At 45.0% G+C, this 14367-nt stretch overlaps 1 protein-coding gene across 2 annotated transcripts; it reads left to right on the top strand.

Moving 5' to 3' along the window:
* The first annotated feature begins 1992 nt into the window (after nt 1-1992).
* On the top strand, nt 1993-11748 carry LOC306778677 (NACHT, LRR and PYD domains-containing protein 3-like). Of its 2 annotated transcripts, XM_079270293.1 has the most exons (13): nt 1993-2031; nt 2905-2986; nt 3062-3208; nt 3613-3765; nt 3970-4083; nt 5695-5773; nt 5929-6157; nt 6321-8124; nt 8219-8392; nt 8572-8745; nt 8896-9069; nt 9965-10011; nt 10151-11748. In XM_079270293.1, the coding sequence occupies exons 2-13, from the start codon at nt 2919-2921 to the stop codon at nt 10744-10746; spliced, it is 3759 nt and encodes a 1252-aa protein (XP_079126419.1). In that variant the 5' UTR covers nt 1993-2031; nt 2905-2918; the 3' UTR covers nt 10747-11748. The 2 variants fall into 2 exon arrangements, with proteins under 2 accessions (XP_079126419.1, XP_079126420.1); XM_079270294.1 differs by lacking the exon at nt 8572-8745.
* Nucleotides 11749-14367: the final 2619 nt, after the last annotated feature.

Here is a 14367-nt window from a genome sequence, read left to right as displayed (position 1 = left end):
ATAGTCGTCTGTCTCCTTGAAAAGGGGAGGACAAGCTGGTAACTGACTTTCTGATAATTTTCCATCATCTAAAGTTCTTTGTAAGATTTTACACACATTGTATTTTTGAATTTTCAAAAGTCATATGCCGTACTTGACTTGGAAAGTGTTCAATCAGAATCACTTTCATCGAAATATCTTTATTGCAAATTTTAAGGTTATCTCTTTTACAGGTATGTGATACCATCCTGATTCAAGCCAAGGAGCGGTTCGCCTTCACCCAGCACAACACTGCTGCATGGAGAGTTGTTCCCACAACACAGTGTGACGTTCCCTGATTCAGCGCTTGAAACCACAGTGGAGGCTTACCCCATGTTGGACCAGGCCAAGCTCAAAACAGAACTGTCCCTCATCTATGAGAACAGTGAGTTCAAGGCCTGCAGTGGTGCAGTGCCTATGTACCAGTTCTTCATGGAGAACAACCTTCAGAGCACCTTCACAGAGACTGTCACTCTCCTCAGGATCCTCATCACCACACCCATGACTACAGCTGAATCCGAGAGGTGTTTCTCTACTTTGAAGAGGATCAAGACCTTCCTGAGGAACACCATGACACAGGATCACCTTAATGCTCTGGCTATGCTCTCCATGGAGAAGAAACTTGTCAGGGACATTCCTGACTTCAATAAGAAGGTTATTGAGAGGTTTGCCACTCAGAAGGACAGAAGAGCAAAATTTCTCTACAAATAATCTGTCAGAAACACATGCAGGTTTCCTCACCACAGTGATTGGGTGTTTCCCCAACAAACAAGGTTCATAGGGGCATCTAATAAATAAACATTCGATTATATATATATATAATCTAATGTAATGCAAAATACTGAATTGCTGTGAGGGTGACAAAGATAAGATGTCCTGACGTGTTTGTTTGTGTTATTTCCTGCTTTATTTTCATGTTGGAATGAATGTTAAATATCTAACTGCAAAGTAGTAATGCGTGTTTGATACCTTTTTTTGTTGCATTAAATCATACTGGGATGTTTGCTGAAATTGATTGGATGTGACCCTACCAAGAAAATGTTCCACCAGCCGCCACTGCTCATTTATATCTTGAATCAGCAATTGGCTAAACTGCTTCATAGACCCGCCTCTTTTGGGCCAAAACGATCAGGCCCCCCAAGCTGCGCGTTCTCAGAGTGTCGTGCACACAGACAGAGAGCACGAGCAGAGAGCACACAGGCAGAGAGCACGAGCAGGAAAAGCATATATTTTGCGCAGATATATTTTACACACATTACTGGTACATTCCATAGTTCAAAAACACAAATATTGACAATTTGTATAATTTATGATTATAATTTTTTTTTTTAACGGAAAACTGAATTTCCGTTTAAAATGATAGAACAAAACAATGATTATAATCTCCCCTTCGTTTGCTTCATAAAACATTTCTAATAATAAAATGTTATAGATTTTATTTCTATATTTCTACACATCATTTCATATCCCCCCCCCCCTCGATAAGGTGGATATTGTTTGATATGAACTTCAACACAAAGCAACATGAGGAACTATGTCCTCGTGACGGCCCCTTCCCAGTGTTGCCAACTTCGCGACTTTCTCGCTAAATCTGGCGACTTTCCAAACCCTCATGGCTCACCCTTTTTTTGTCAAAAGCTACGAGCGAGAAAAATCGAGCTACTTGTTCTGGCGTTGTTGGAGACTTTTCTGGTGTTTTGACTCTGACGTGAAAGCCCCTCGTGCAGCAGTCCCAGCTGCAGCAAGAGGAGACCCATACTCTCCGTGTCCAGACTGCAAATGAATTGCGCATGCGCAAAGCCGCCGCTGTTCCCGCCTCTCTCCTACGGCGCTCATTACAATTATGGAAATTATGCGATGACGTCATTTAGCGACTTCTAGCGACTTTTAGGACAGCCAATAGCTACTTTCCTTACTGAGGAGTTGGCAACACAGCCCCTCCCTTCCTGTGTCCTCTTTACTTTCACTTCTGGAGCTCGTGATGTCGCAGCTTCTTTTTCTCTGCTTCTAAAGGTCAGTAAGCAACTCTGATTATTGAAAAAGGTGAATTCAGTTTGATTTGACTGTTCTAAAATAATTAGTGACGATCTGAAGGAAGCAGCTTCCTCGCACAAACGTGATGACCCTCAAATAAATGAAGCTTTTACTGCTCAGTGACGTTTAGAAACTCATGTTATGTGTGTAAGCGTCCGTCTGCATAAAGAAGCTGTTCAGCTAATGTTAAACCGTTTTATAAGAACATCAACCCAACAAAGAATGATGGTGTTTTACGGTAAACGGTGAAATGAGTCAGTTCAAGGTGCCAGTTTCCCTGTGAGCCACCAGAGGGCGACAGCTCCACTAACAGCCTCATTGAGAGGAGACATCAGTGTGACTCCATCACAGAGAATCAGGACGTTGATGTGAAGGAGGAATGAGTGCTGATGTGCTGATCAATGATTGGACGGATGCTTTCAGCTCTGCTCTCACTGGTTCCTCGACACATGAAGCTACAAAGTGATGTGAATTCAGCAGCAGCTAACAAGGTCACATGACTGATTCTGGATTATTGGACGAGCTGCTTCCTGCTCTGACTGGATGCAGTAGACGTGGAAACAGAGGAACATTTCAAACGTTGAAGAGCTTTTCAAAGTCACTCAAATAGAAGTGAAAAGTGACGTCATCCCCAAAGAGGCCAATAAAAAGCCAGATGAAGAGTCTTCCTCTGGTCTTCCAACAAGCCAACAGACTAAAGAGCGTTGTGAACGTCATCTCTTAGAGAGGACTCTGCAGCTCAGAGGGACAACAGCATGGAAACTGTCCCATGAGTGTCTTTAGTGTTGAGGTGAATGAGCTGTGTGTGTTTGTCATGATGAAGAGAAATAATGTTGTTGTGTTTGTGTGAAGGTGTGGACTCTGCTATGAATCAGTGTGAGGACGGAGAGGAGGGAGTCCCTCCCTCTAAAACCAGCCACACCAAAGCTCAGAGGTGAGATGACCATCTCTACCTGTCCATGACTCAAAGGCTTTCATTCACTGACTCTGTTTCTACACATGTGACCAGGACCCATCAGGGACCACACTGTCCTGGACCTGAACCTGGACCTGGACCTGAACCTCAACCTGAACCCAGCTGTGTGTCCATGAAGAGTGACGGGTCTATGGGTCGTTTTATAGACTTAAAAGATGGACGCCACTCTGTTGATCAAAGGTGAGGATTTCAAACATGATGATGATGATGATGATGATGGTGATTGATGATGATGGTGATGATGATGATGGTGATGATGATGATGATGATGATGATGATGATGATGATGATGGTGGTGATGATGATGATGATGAAGTCAGAAGGTCACTCAGGTAAAACTCTTTTCCACCACATGGTTCCTCTCTTCATCCTGATTGGACAGCATTACTCTTCAACCATCATGGTCACCTCACTGCATCACTTCCTGTCTTTGCTGCACTGAATACAGCTTCAACATCAACACTGAAACATTTCTACATGAAACATTGATTTCACACTAAACGTCTCCTAAAACCACCAGGATACTAATACACTGAGTACAGTAGGTTTATTACATCACTGAATGTATCTGGTGTTTCTATCAGGAGGAAGCTGGAACAACCTGGACCTGGACCTAAACGTGGACCTGGACCTAAACGTAAACCTGGACCTGAACCCAGCTGTGTGTCCATGAAGAGTGACTGGTCTATGGGTCCTCCTATTAGCTTCAAAGATGGATGCCACTCTGTTGATCAAAGGTGAGCTGAAAGACTGAGCTGTTGATTCTCAGAGGGATCAGCAGGACTAGTAAACCTTTACCACTACAGGGACTCATCTGATCCACATCCACATATCACTTCATGGACCTTTACCTTGTGTTGGTCTCTGTGTGGACGGACACAATGTGAGCTGATCTTCATGACTGAATGATGATGATGATGTAATGTCAGTGTTTCTATCAGTCCACAGCAGCAGAGTGGAAAGTCTCCTGAACCCAGCTGTGTGTCCATGAAGAGTGATCAGTCTTTTGGTCGTGGGATTAACTTCAAAGATGGACGCCGTTCTTATGACCCAGAGTAAGTTCTTAAAACAGATGAAACAGATGACTAGCTGTTACACAGATACAACTTTGGTCGTCTATCAGTCGGCTGCAACAACGAATCGATAAAATCGATAAAAATCGATCATTAAAAGAGTTGGCAACGAGTTTCATTATCGATTCGTTGTGTCGCGCGATTATTATGCCACTCAATAAGTCGCGGAGATGTTTGAGTGTAAAAAAACAAAGTTGAGTTGAGCCATTCGCGCCGCCGGTCTCGCCGGGGACTAATTGTGTTCATTCGCACTGGACGCGCCGGAGAGGGGGCGTGGCTTATCGCCCTGAAAGCCGTTCAACTGTCCGCCATTAACCATGGAAAAAAGAACCTCTATTTCTGCTTAGTAGGCGTTCTGAAAGTCAGAGATATCCCTGGAAACTAAACGCCGTCATGTCTGGTTCATAACATTGTCCAGAGGAGCTCCGTGGATTTCATCGAGATGTATTCACTGTCTAGCAAGCCACACGTCGCTGTTTACTACAGCTGTAGGAACACAAAATAAACTGATTTGGCTGTGATTTAACGGCAATAAACCGACAAAAAGGGACTCCGAAACAACTAACGTTACGTAATGATGCCGATATGCAAAAGCGACATGGCATGGCACGGGAGCACCACGTGATGATTCAGCACCTAAAACGTAAACATGTTGGAGTCCTTGATGAGGAGGAAGGGAGTTCAACAGCAAGGTTAGTCACTACAGAATCCTACTTTAGTTCCGTTTTGAAGTGAGGAACCTAACGTCCTTCCAGCAGCTCTTCTGGTGCTGCTGTTTACTCGTTATCCAGCTTGACAAGCATGACAAGTTAGCGTTAGCTCGTTAATAACAGTAGTAAAGCAGGGCTGGTATAGTTTGCAAGACTAAAGACACGTTTTTATTCACCCGCCTTTTATTCACCCATTAATATCCGATTCATCAATTAATCGAAAAAATGATTGCAAGATGAATCGATTATTGATAATAGTTAGTTGCAGCCCTACTATCAGTTATAGTCTTTGATCTGTCATTATGATCTCATTTCTCATTATGATCATGACATGACACAATATCTTTGACGACTTGTTGTAGGTTTTACATCAGACAGGAAGTAGCATTCTGGATATAATCCTAACTCTAGTTGCAGAGGTCTGGAGACTAGAAAGACTCGGAGGAGGAAGTCTCCCCAACGGTGCTGTGGACAAAACCAAACACAGACCCTTTGTTTCAGTGATGTGGCAGATCAACAGTATTAAGTCTTGGTACATCTGACTAACAACACAATGGTAGAGTAGAAACCACACCAAATATGAAAAAGTATCACATCACATGTGATACTAGTTGCTTCTAGTTGTAGTTGTATCTAGAGGTGGAAGGTATAGAAGGTATATAAAGTAAACCGGTATGAATTTGACCTACAATATAGTTTTTGAGACGTCCGTGCTGCCAATGAAATAACTCTTACTGTCCAATAAAAGCAGAGATAACAATCTGTTCAGCATCTGTTTTCATTATGATCAATCTTAACAGGACACAAGATCTTTAACTGATTGTTGTATTTGTGTTAATGGTACAAACACAACGTGAGCTGATTCTTCATGATTCCTCCACAGAGAGGACCAGGAGAGCTCAGAGGTTCCCAGAGGTCCGTCTGCCCAGCAGCATCAAACACACCTGGACTCCATATTCATGGTCTGTACATGTACAACTACTGTTACATCTCTTGTGTTCACAATCATCTCCATGCTGCACTCTGTAGACCAGTGGATCGTCAGTCTGTCCAACATGGATCTGATGTTTGCTTCCATGCTTTTAGTTTGTGTCATTCATAGAATGTTCTGTTCCAGCTGCTGGAGGAGAACATCGTCACTTTTGTGAAGAACGAGCTGAAGAAGATCCAGAAGGTTGTGAGTTCAGATTACCCAGAATGCTTAGAGAGTCAGAGGGAGGATGAGGAGGTGCTGGACGGTGAGGATGAAGAGCAGAGGAGGAGCAGCAGAGAGGCGTTTGAGAAGATCACAATGAACTTCCTGAGGAGAATGAAGCAGGAGGAGCTGGCTGACTGTCTGCAGAGCAGTAAGAGGATTTCTCTAAAGATTCAACATGCTGGATAAATGTGACGTTTACTGAAGTCTCAAGAGATGGACCAACATATATTCATAGACTCATTCTGTGAGGAAATGACATGTTGAAATCTATTCTTTGACTCATTGATCTTCTTTGTTGTGTGTTCATTCAGGACTTCCTGCTGCAGTTTGTCAGCGTGAACTCAAATCTAACCTGAAGAAGAAGTTCCAGAGTGTGTTTGAGGGGATCGCTAAAGCAGGAAACCAAACCCTTCTGAATGAGATGTACACAGAGCTCTACATCACAGAGGGAGGGACTGCAGGGGTCAATGATCAACATGAGGTCAGACAGATTGAAACAGCATCCAGGAAACCACACAGACCAGAAACAACCATCAGACAAGAAGACATCTTTAAAGCCTCACCTGGAGGAGAGGAACCAATCAGAACAGTGATGACAAAGGGAGTGGCTGGCATTGGGAAAACAGTCTTAACACAGAAGTTCACTCTGGACTGGGCTGAAGACAAAGACCACCAGGACATACTGTTCACATTTCCATTCACCTTCAGAGAGCTGAATGTGCTGAAAGAGAAACAGTTCAGCTTGGTGCAACTTGTTCATCACTTCTTCAGTGAAACCAAAGAAGCAGGAATCTGCAGGTTTGAAGAGTTCCTGGTTCTGTTCATCTTTGACGGTCTGGATGAGTGTCGACTTCCTCTGGACTTCACCAACAATGAGGTCCTGACTGATGTTACAGAGTCCACCTCAGTGGATGTGCTGCTGACAAACCTCTTCAGGGGGAAACTGCTTCCCTCTGCTCGCCTCTGGATCACCACACGACCTGCAGCAGCCAATCAGATCCCTCCTGAGTGTGTTGGCATGGTGACAGAGGTCAGAGGGTTCACTGACCCACAGAAGGAGGAGTACTTCAGGAAGAGGTTCAGAGATGAGGAGCAGGCCAGAGGGATCATCTCCCACATCAAGACCTCACGAAGCCTCCACATCATGTGCCACATCCCAGTCTTCTGCTGGATCACTGCTACAGTTCTGGAGGAGGTGTTGAAGACCAGAAAGAGAGGACAGCTGCCCAAGACCCTGACTGAGATGTACATCCACTTCCTGGTGGTTCAGTCCAAACTGAAGAAAGTCAAGTATGATGGAGGAGCTGCGACAGATCCACACTGGAGTAAAAAGAGCAGGAAGATGACCGAGTCTCTGGGAAAACTGGCTTTTGATCAGCTGCAGAAAGGCAACCTGATCTTCTATGAATCCGACCTGACAGAGTGTGGCATCGACATCAGAGCAGCCTCAGTGTACTCAGGAGTGTTCACACAGATCTTTAGAGAGGAGAGAGGACTGTACCAGGACAAGGTCTTCTGCTTCGTCCATCTGAGTGTTCAGGAGTTTCTGGCTGCTCTTCATGTCCATCTGACCTTCATCAACTCTGGAGTCAATCTGCTGTCAGAAGAACCAACAACCTCCTGGTTGTCTAAAGTCTTTAGAGGCAAACCTGAACCAACACGTCTCTACCAGAGTGCTGTGGACAAGGCCTTACAGAGTCCAAATGGACACCTGGACTTGTTCCTCCGCTTCCTTCTGGGTCTTTCTCTGGAGACCAATCAGAGTCTCCTACGAGGTCTGCTGACACAGACAGGAAGTAGCTCACAGACCAATCAGGGAACAGCCCAGTACATCAAGAAGAAGATCAGTGAGGATGTGTCTCCAGAGAAAAGCATCAATCTGTTCCACTGTCTGAATGAACTGAATGATGGTTCTCTCGTGAAGGAGATCCAACAGTCCCTGAGTTCAGGACGTCTCTCCACAGATGAACTGTCTCCTGCTCAGTGGTCAGCTCTGGTCTTCATCTTACTGTCATCAGAAGAAGATCTGGACGTGTTTGACCTGAAGAAATACTCTGCTTCAGAGGAGGCTCTTCTGAGGCTGCTGCCAGTGGTCAAAGCCTCCAACAAAGCTCTGTAAGTACAGAGAGTTAGATTCATAGATCATAACTTAAATACGCTGCTATCTTTTCTACTTATTGTTTATTCTTCTTCATCATTGTCTCTTCAGACTGAGTGGCTGTAACCTCTCAGAGAGAAGCTGTGAAGCTCTGTCCTCAGTTCTCAGCTCCCAGTCCTCTAGTCTGAGAGAGATGGACCTGAGTAACAACAACCTGCAGGATTCAGGAGTGAAGATGCTGTCTGGAGGACTAAAGAGTCCACATTGTACACTGGAGACTCTCAGGTGATCCTGTGAATTACTTTTCTTGGGCTAAGTACTGAGTTTAAAGTTTACACACAAACAGATTGGTGATGACAGTCATAAACATAAACCTTCCAGCCCTCACAGTTCCTCACATACCTTAAATACGCTGCTATCTTTTCTACTGATTGTTTATTTCTTCTTCATCATTGTCTCTTCAGACTGAGTGTCTGTAACCTCTCAGAGAGAAGCTGTGACGCTCTGTCCTCAGTTCTCAGCTCCCAGTCCTCTAGTCTGAGAGAGATGGACCTGAGTAACAACGACCTGCAGGATTCAGGAGTGAAGATGCTGTCTGGAGGACTAAAGAGTCCACATTGTACACTGGAGACTCTCAGGTGATCCTGTGAATTACTTTTCTTGGACTCAGTACTAAGTTTAAAGTTTACACACAAACAGATTGGTGATGACAGTCATAAACATAAACCTTCCAGCCCTCACAGTTCTCTCAGATCATGTGACATGTGTGTTGTTTTGTGTGTTTGCAGCCTGTCAGGCTGTCTGATCACAGAGGAAGGCTGTGCTTCTCTGGTCTCAGCTCTGAGCTCCAACCCCTCCCATCTGAGAGAGCTGGACCTGAGCTACAATCATCCAGGAGACTCAGGAGTGAAGATGCTGTCTGATGGACAGAAGGATCCTCACTGGAGACTGGAAACTCTCAGGTATGAAGAGGCCTGCTGCAGCCACAGACACTCAGTCTGATGGAGGAGGTCGAGCTGGAGACTTGTTCTCTGTCACACTGTCAGCCTGGTTAATAAGACCCTGATACACCAAGCTGACCTCAAACTACCAGAGACTCATCAGACTGTTTGTGTCCCACATCAGACCATCAACACAGACAGAAGTATCAGGGAACAGTAGCCAGGATGAGCCCAACAGGGGGGGAAGGTGATGAAACTGTTGTTGTTCTGGAGCGGTGTCTTGGTTGAACGTTAGTAAAGAGGACAGTGGTGCATCCTGACACGCTGACGGCATCATGGTGGGTTGACATGAGTCAACGTCGTCACGCTGCAGGTTTGTGGGCTCATATCAAACAACAGTTGATGTTCTGATGCTCGTGTGTGTTGCCCTTTAGTCCAGACATTATTGTGAAAAGACAAACAGACAGAAACAATCTGTTTAAAGCGTCTCGATGAATCATCACAACAGGAATGTTTTGCTGTTCTGAAGGAGTTCAGCTTTACCTGGTTTGGTTTGTTTTGCACTGAGAGCCAGTTCCCTGGCTGAGAAGAGTCGACTTGTTGAAAGTACAGGTGACAGTCGGCCACAGACGCTCAGTGAAGAACCAGCAGCTGGTTGTGGACGTGGTGTGTCAGAGCCCAAAGAGGTTTATTGAGGACTGGACCAGAGTTCTAGGGGGACACAGGCAGTGCTCTGTGGCTGCAGACGGACTTGAACTGTAATATTTTCTGCAATCAGATGAAGCTCCAGTGAAGTCACAGAGTATGAGCTGATGAACAATAAGTGCTCATGTGAAGATGAATAACAAAGCTCTGTGTGTGAGAGCGATGTCATGTCCATGTCTCCATGCTGCTCTGACCCCCCTCCTCCTTTCAGGGTGGAGCCTGCTGGAGTCCGATGGTCCAGACCAGGTCCGAGGAAGCGTAAGTGTGCTTTGAGTTTGATTCATGGAAACAAAGCATCTTCAAACTGTGACATCACTCATTCACATCTCTGATGTCATCATCAAACACATGATAGATTAATAACTGCAGCTGTGTTGTGTCTTGTTCTCTCCATCAGATTCCTGTGAACTCACACTCGACACAAACACAGTGAACAGAAACCTCAAACTGTCTGACAACAACAGGAAGGTGACCAATGTGGAGGAGGATCAGTCATATCCTGATCATCCAGACAGGTTTGACTTCTGTCCTCAGCTGCTGTGTAGAACTGGTCTGACTGGTCGCTGTTACTGGGAGGTCGAGTGGAGAGAAGGAGTTCATATATCAGTGAGTTACAGAGGAATCAGGAGGAAAGGAGACAGTGAAGACTGTGAGTTTGGAAGGAATGATCAGTCCTGGAGTCTGTTGTGTGATTATGGTCGTTACTATGTCTGTCACAATAAGACAAGAACAGCCATCACCTCCTCCTCCTCCTCCTCCTCCTCCTCCTCCTCCTCTGGTAGAGTAGCAGTGTATGTGGACTGTCCTGCTGGCTCTCTGTCCTTCTACAGAGTCTCCTCTGACACACTGATCCACCTCCACACCTTCAACACCACATTCACTGAACCTCTTTATCCTGGCTTTGGGTTCAGGTTCAGTTCTGGTCCCTCAGTGACTCTGTGTTCTCTGGAGGAGGGAGAGTCTCCTCCTGCAGAGAAACCTTCTCTCTGCTGACCAGATGGTTCAGTGTGTACAGGATCACACACAGCTGGTGTGAGTTGGTACCAACCTGATCTCTCAGTGGTTGTAGATGCAGTTGGAGCAGGTGAGGGGTACCTGAGCTGGTCTGGACTCTGGGGGGTTGAGAGCTCTCTGGGACTTGTGGTGTTGCAGATGGATGTGTGAAAGAGCTGAGCGAGGTCCATGTAATGACCTGGAATGATGTGTTGTCTGAGAGAAGCTGTGAAACATCTTTGACTTTGTGTAGAAAACTGAACTTTGTTGTCTCGAAACATTTGTTTGCGTTCAGAAAAACCTCCGAATGTCAAACAAGAGTCTTTCTGGATCAAATGCAGCATCTGTGGAACAAGAAGCACAAGTTGTGAAGAGTTGTTTTGATTTGAACAAACTAAATTCATCTTCTTTGATCATCGTGTAACAAATGAACAAACTCTGAGAAGTGACGTTGAGATCAAAAGAAATCAAAGTTTTGGACGATTCTAGATAATAAAGCACATAAACATCACGTCAAAGCAGAAACGTCCAAATCCACCAGAACACTGTCTCACATGAAGGATCAGTTGAATGCAGCTTGGTTCTTCACGTGGTATTGTTCACTTTGACTTCATTCATCACTGACTGTGTGCTAGTTTGATGAAACTCATAGAAACAAATCAAAAGAGACAAAAGAAGTTTGAACCAAACTACTGATCAAGAACCAGCTCAGCTGTTTATTCAATGAAGATATATTATAATGCAGAATGTGTCACGATGTAACTTTTCATTCTTTGGTTTGTATTCTTACTGATCATGTGTTCATTTAATGATGATCATGTTTCACTGATCTTCATTCATGTGTTCATGTGTGATGTGTGACGAGGCTTATTGCTGATCTGAACCTTTCAGCTTTTTGACATTTTATCTTTTATTTTATTTACTTTTCACATCATCTGTTTGTGTAACCTTTAATGTTTTTATCGTACAAACCAAATAAAACTGGTTTGTATTTTGTACATTCCAACCAAAGTGCAGTGTTGCTGGTCTCTGAGGGAGTCTGCGTAGTCTCCAATATGAATATCACATGACTGATGAACAATGAGGGGGCGTGTCTTCTGTTAAAACACTTCCTGGAAGTCTCTTCGCGTGCGTCCTCGCTCATGTCTCCTCAGAGATCCCTCCTCTCTCCTCTCTCCTCTCTCCTCAGAGCAGAAATAAGAGATGAAAGACGGCCGTCAATATGGCGGCGCAGAACAACTTCCGGTTCAAGCGAGGATCGAGGAAATGACAGATAAGAGACTTGGGATGTACCCAGTGTTAGATCCTGGGGTACTTCTGGCCCGATACGGGGCTACTTACTGACTCAGCTCTCTATTAAAAGATTGTCGAGCTGGTGTTCTTGCGAGGGAACTCGCCTGGCTCTTCTAACTGCCGTTACTCCCGACGTCTACCCTGCTTCCTCCGGTCTGAGTGCACTCGGTCGAGGGGCCACCCTGACCCCGGGCGCTCCTACCAGTCGCGTCGGTTATGGCAGCTTCCCTCTTATGGATCCGTGCTCTTGGTAAATGCCAGGTTAGGTTTTAACGGCTAGGATTACTTCTTGCTAAAACCGTAAGGGGTTGTTAAGTGGATTCGGTCTCTAGGATAACCTTTCAGAACTCAGTTGTTAGACATACAATGGCTTTAACTTTTTACTGCCACGAGGAACTTTTTACTACTTGAGCAAATGAATGCACTTGAGAAATTTACTTTAAATGCAGATTAGATATTTATTGCAGGTTATATTTTAGTTAGTTTGCAAGGGTTAAAGCTACAGCTCACATAAAATGTCACTACACTTGATTCGTTACGTTAATTTTCTTCTCAGGTTATACTCATTAGTTTTAGTTGCCGAGACGGCTCGGTTGGAGCTGGATGTTCAATGGTGCGATGAAAAGGTTATTTTGGAGTTGTTAGGAGCGAAGGTCCGGCCGGACCCTCGGTCCTCCTGCTCTCGCAGCGAAGTTCGGCCAACAGTCCACAAAACTCAGTACAAAGTCTTTCTAGGGCTGCTGCGTCTTCTCCGTTGTCCAGTTGGTAAAGGCGAGCAGGGGGAGAGGTGATTCTCCGTCTTTCAATTTTTGTCCACGAATGGCGGTCTTCTTTCCGTGAACAGAGACGAAGTCCTCGGACGCGGCTGTCGAACGAGGTCCAGTGTTTCTCCATGGATGGCTCGGTCGGCGTCCCATCGTGAATTCCCCCTTTGCCGTTTGCAAGTCACTTCTTTTATCCATCATTTGGGCTGTCAGCCCCCTCCTGTTCAATACATGATCTCATCCCCCCACCCTCTGGAAAGGGTGTTGGGTTCGAACATGTCCGGACATGTCCAGGCTTCATCCTGTATCATGCCTCTATGACTCATCTCTTGCGACAGTCTTTTCCTATTTTCTGCCAAGTCATCCTGACAAAACACTTTTATCGCAGCTCCGGTTACACAGGACATTTGTTAAACACTTATTACAATTGTTAAATCACTCTACTTAGTACACATTTGCTTATAAAATGATTATTGATCTCATCCTTCATCATTATTGTGCTTTGTGTCTTTTCTTCTCAACCATCATTATTTCCCCATCCCTTGAAGCAAACACCCTGCTTACTTCCTCTTTCTCCGTACTTTCTACACTCAGACTGCACTATACTCAGATACACTTATTATTATTATCAGGTTTACATTTGTTAAATCACTCTATGTATTAAACATTTGTTATGTAACGATCATACACTTTATCTTTCGATTACACTTTAACTATTGATTTCTGAGTATATGCTTTTTATATCCTGACCTTCCCCTGATCGTGTATGCATGTTTTCGAGGCAGCTCTGTTGGGCTCAACTCTTCTTGACATCCCCTTCTTGAGGTCACAGGCTGCCTCGCCTTAGCTAGTAGGAATCTCACAGGAAGGTTTCGTCGGCCAGGTCAGTGATGACGAGCACGTCGTCCTCTGGTGAAGACGGTCCTGATGCCTGCTCCCAGCTGTCGATCACCACTAGGTGATGAAGGTTAACCTTGTTAATTCTCCATACGGCATGTACCGCATATGCATGCATCCATAACCTTCACCGGTTTATGGCGCATGCGGTTAAACTCTTTTCTTTTTCCTGTGACCCGGAGTGGTTTCTGGTCTCCGGGTCCCTGCCATGCAACGGCTAGGGTGGTCGGCAGCAGGCAGACCACACAGTCATTCTTAATTTCTCTCCATTGCAACACTTCTTTTTTCTCCGGAGAGAAATCACTTCTTGCATAACCCAACTTCCTCAGGGCTCTTCCTGCCCAGAGCCCCGTAGTGCTCCTTCTCTTGGTAACCACCCCTTTGACATTGGCCACTCTGACGTAGGGTGGTAAATCTTGTATGTTGGTGGCCATTCTTGAGTTCCTGGTTTTCTCCTAATGCGGAACTGGCTTCAGCTGCCCTACTCCTTGGATTCCTCTTTTCTTAATGGTGAGTCCTCCCCTCCCTTTGTCCTCTCCTTCCTGCGTTGTATCGACCACACAACTCACAGTTTTTTTTTTTAGGATTCTGCGGACTTCTTTTTCAGGAATCCAGAGTCGCTGCTTTTCCAGTTCCCTTTGCGTTGGAACGGTGCCTGCATATCCTA

This window comes from Melanostigma gelatinosum, assembly GCF_949748355.1.
Source record: "Melanostigma gelatinosum genome assembly, chromosome: 6".
Taxonomy (NCBI): Eukaryota; Metazoa; Chordata; class Actinopteri; order Perciformes; family Zoarcidae; genus Melanostigma; species Melanostigma gelatinosum.
The sequence above is the reverse complement of the archived record's forward strand: the minus strand, read 5'-3'. Positions and strand labels throughout refer to the sequence as shown.

What these genes read in the sequence shown, in the direction of transcription:
- LOC306778677 (XM_079270293.1), top strand. Translation starts at nt 2,919, where the DNA reads ATGAATCAGTGTGAGGACGGAGAGGAGGGAGTCCCTCCCTCTAAAACC. An exon ending in CGCCACTCTGTTGATCAAAG is followed by an intron (nt 3,209 to 3,612) that starts GTGAGGATTTCA and finishes TGTTTCTATCAG; the next exon opens with GAGGAAGCTGGAACAACCTG. An exon ending in TGTACACTGGAGACTCTCAG is followed by an intron (nt 8,746 to 8,895) that starts GTGATCCTGTGA and finishes GTGTGTTTGCAG; the next exon opens with CCTGTCAGGCTGTCTGATCA.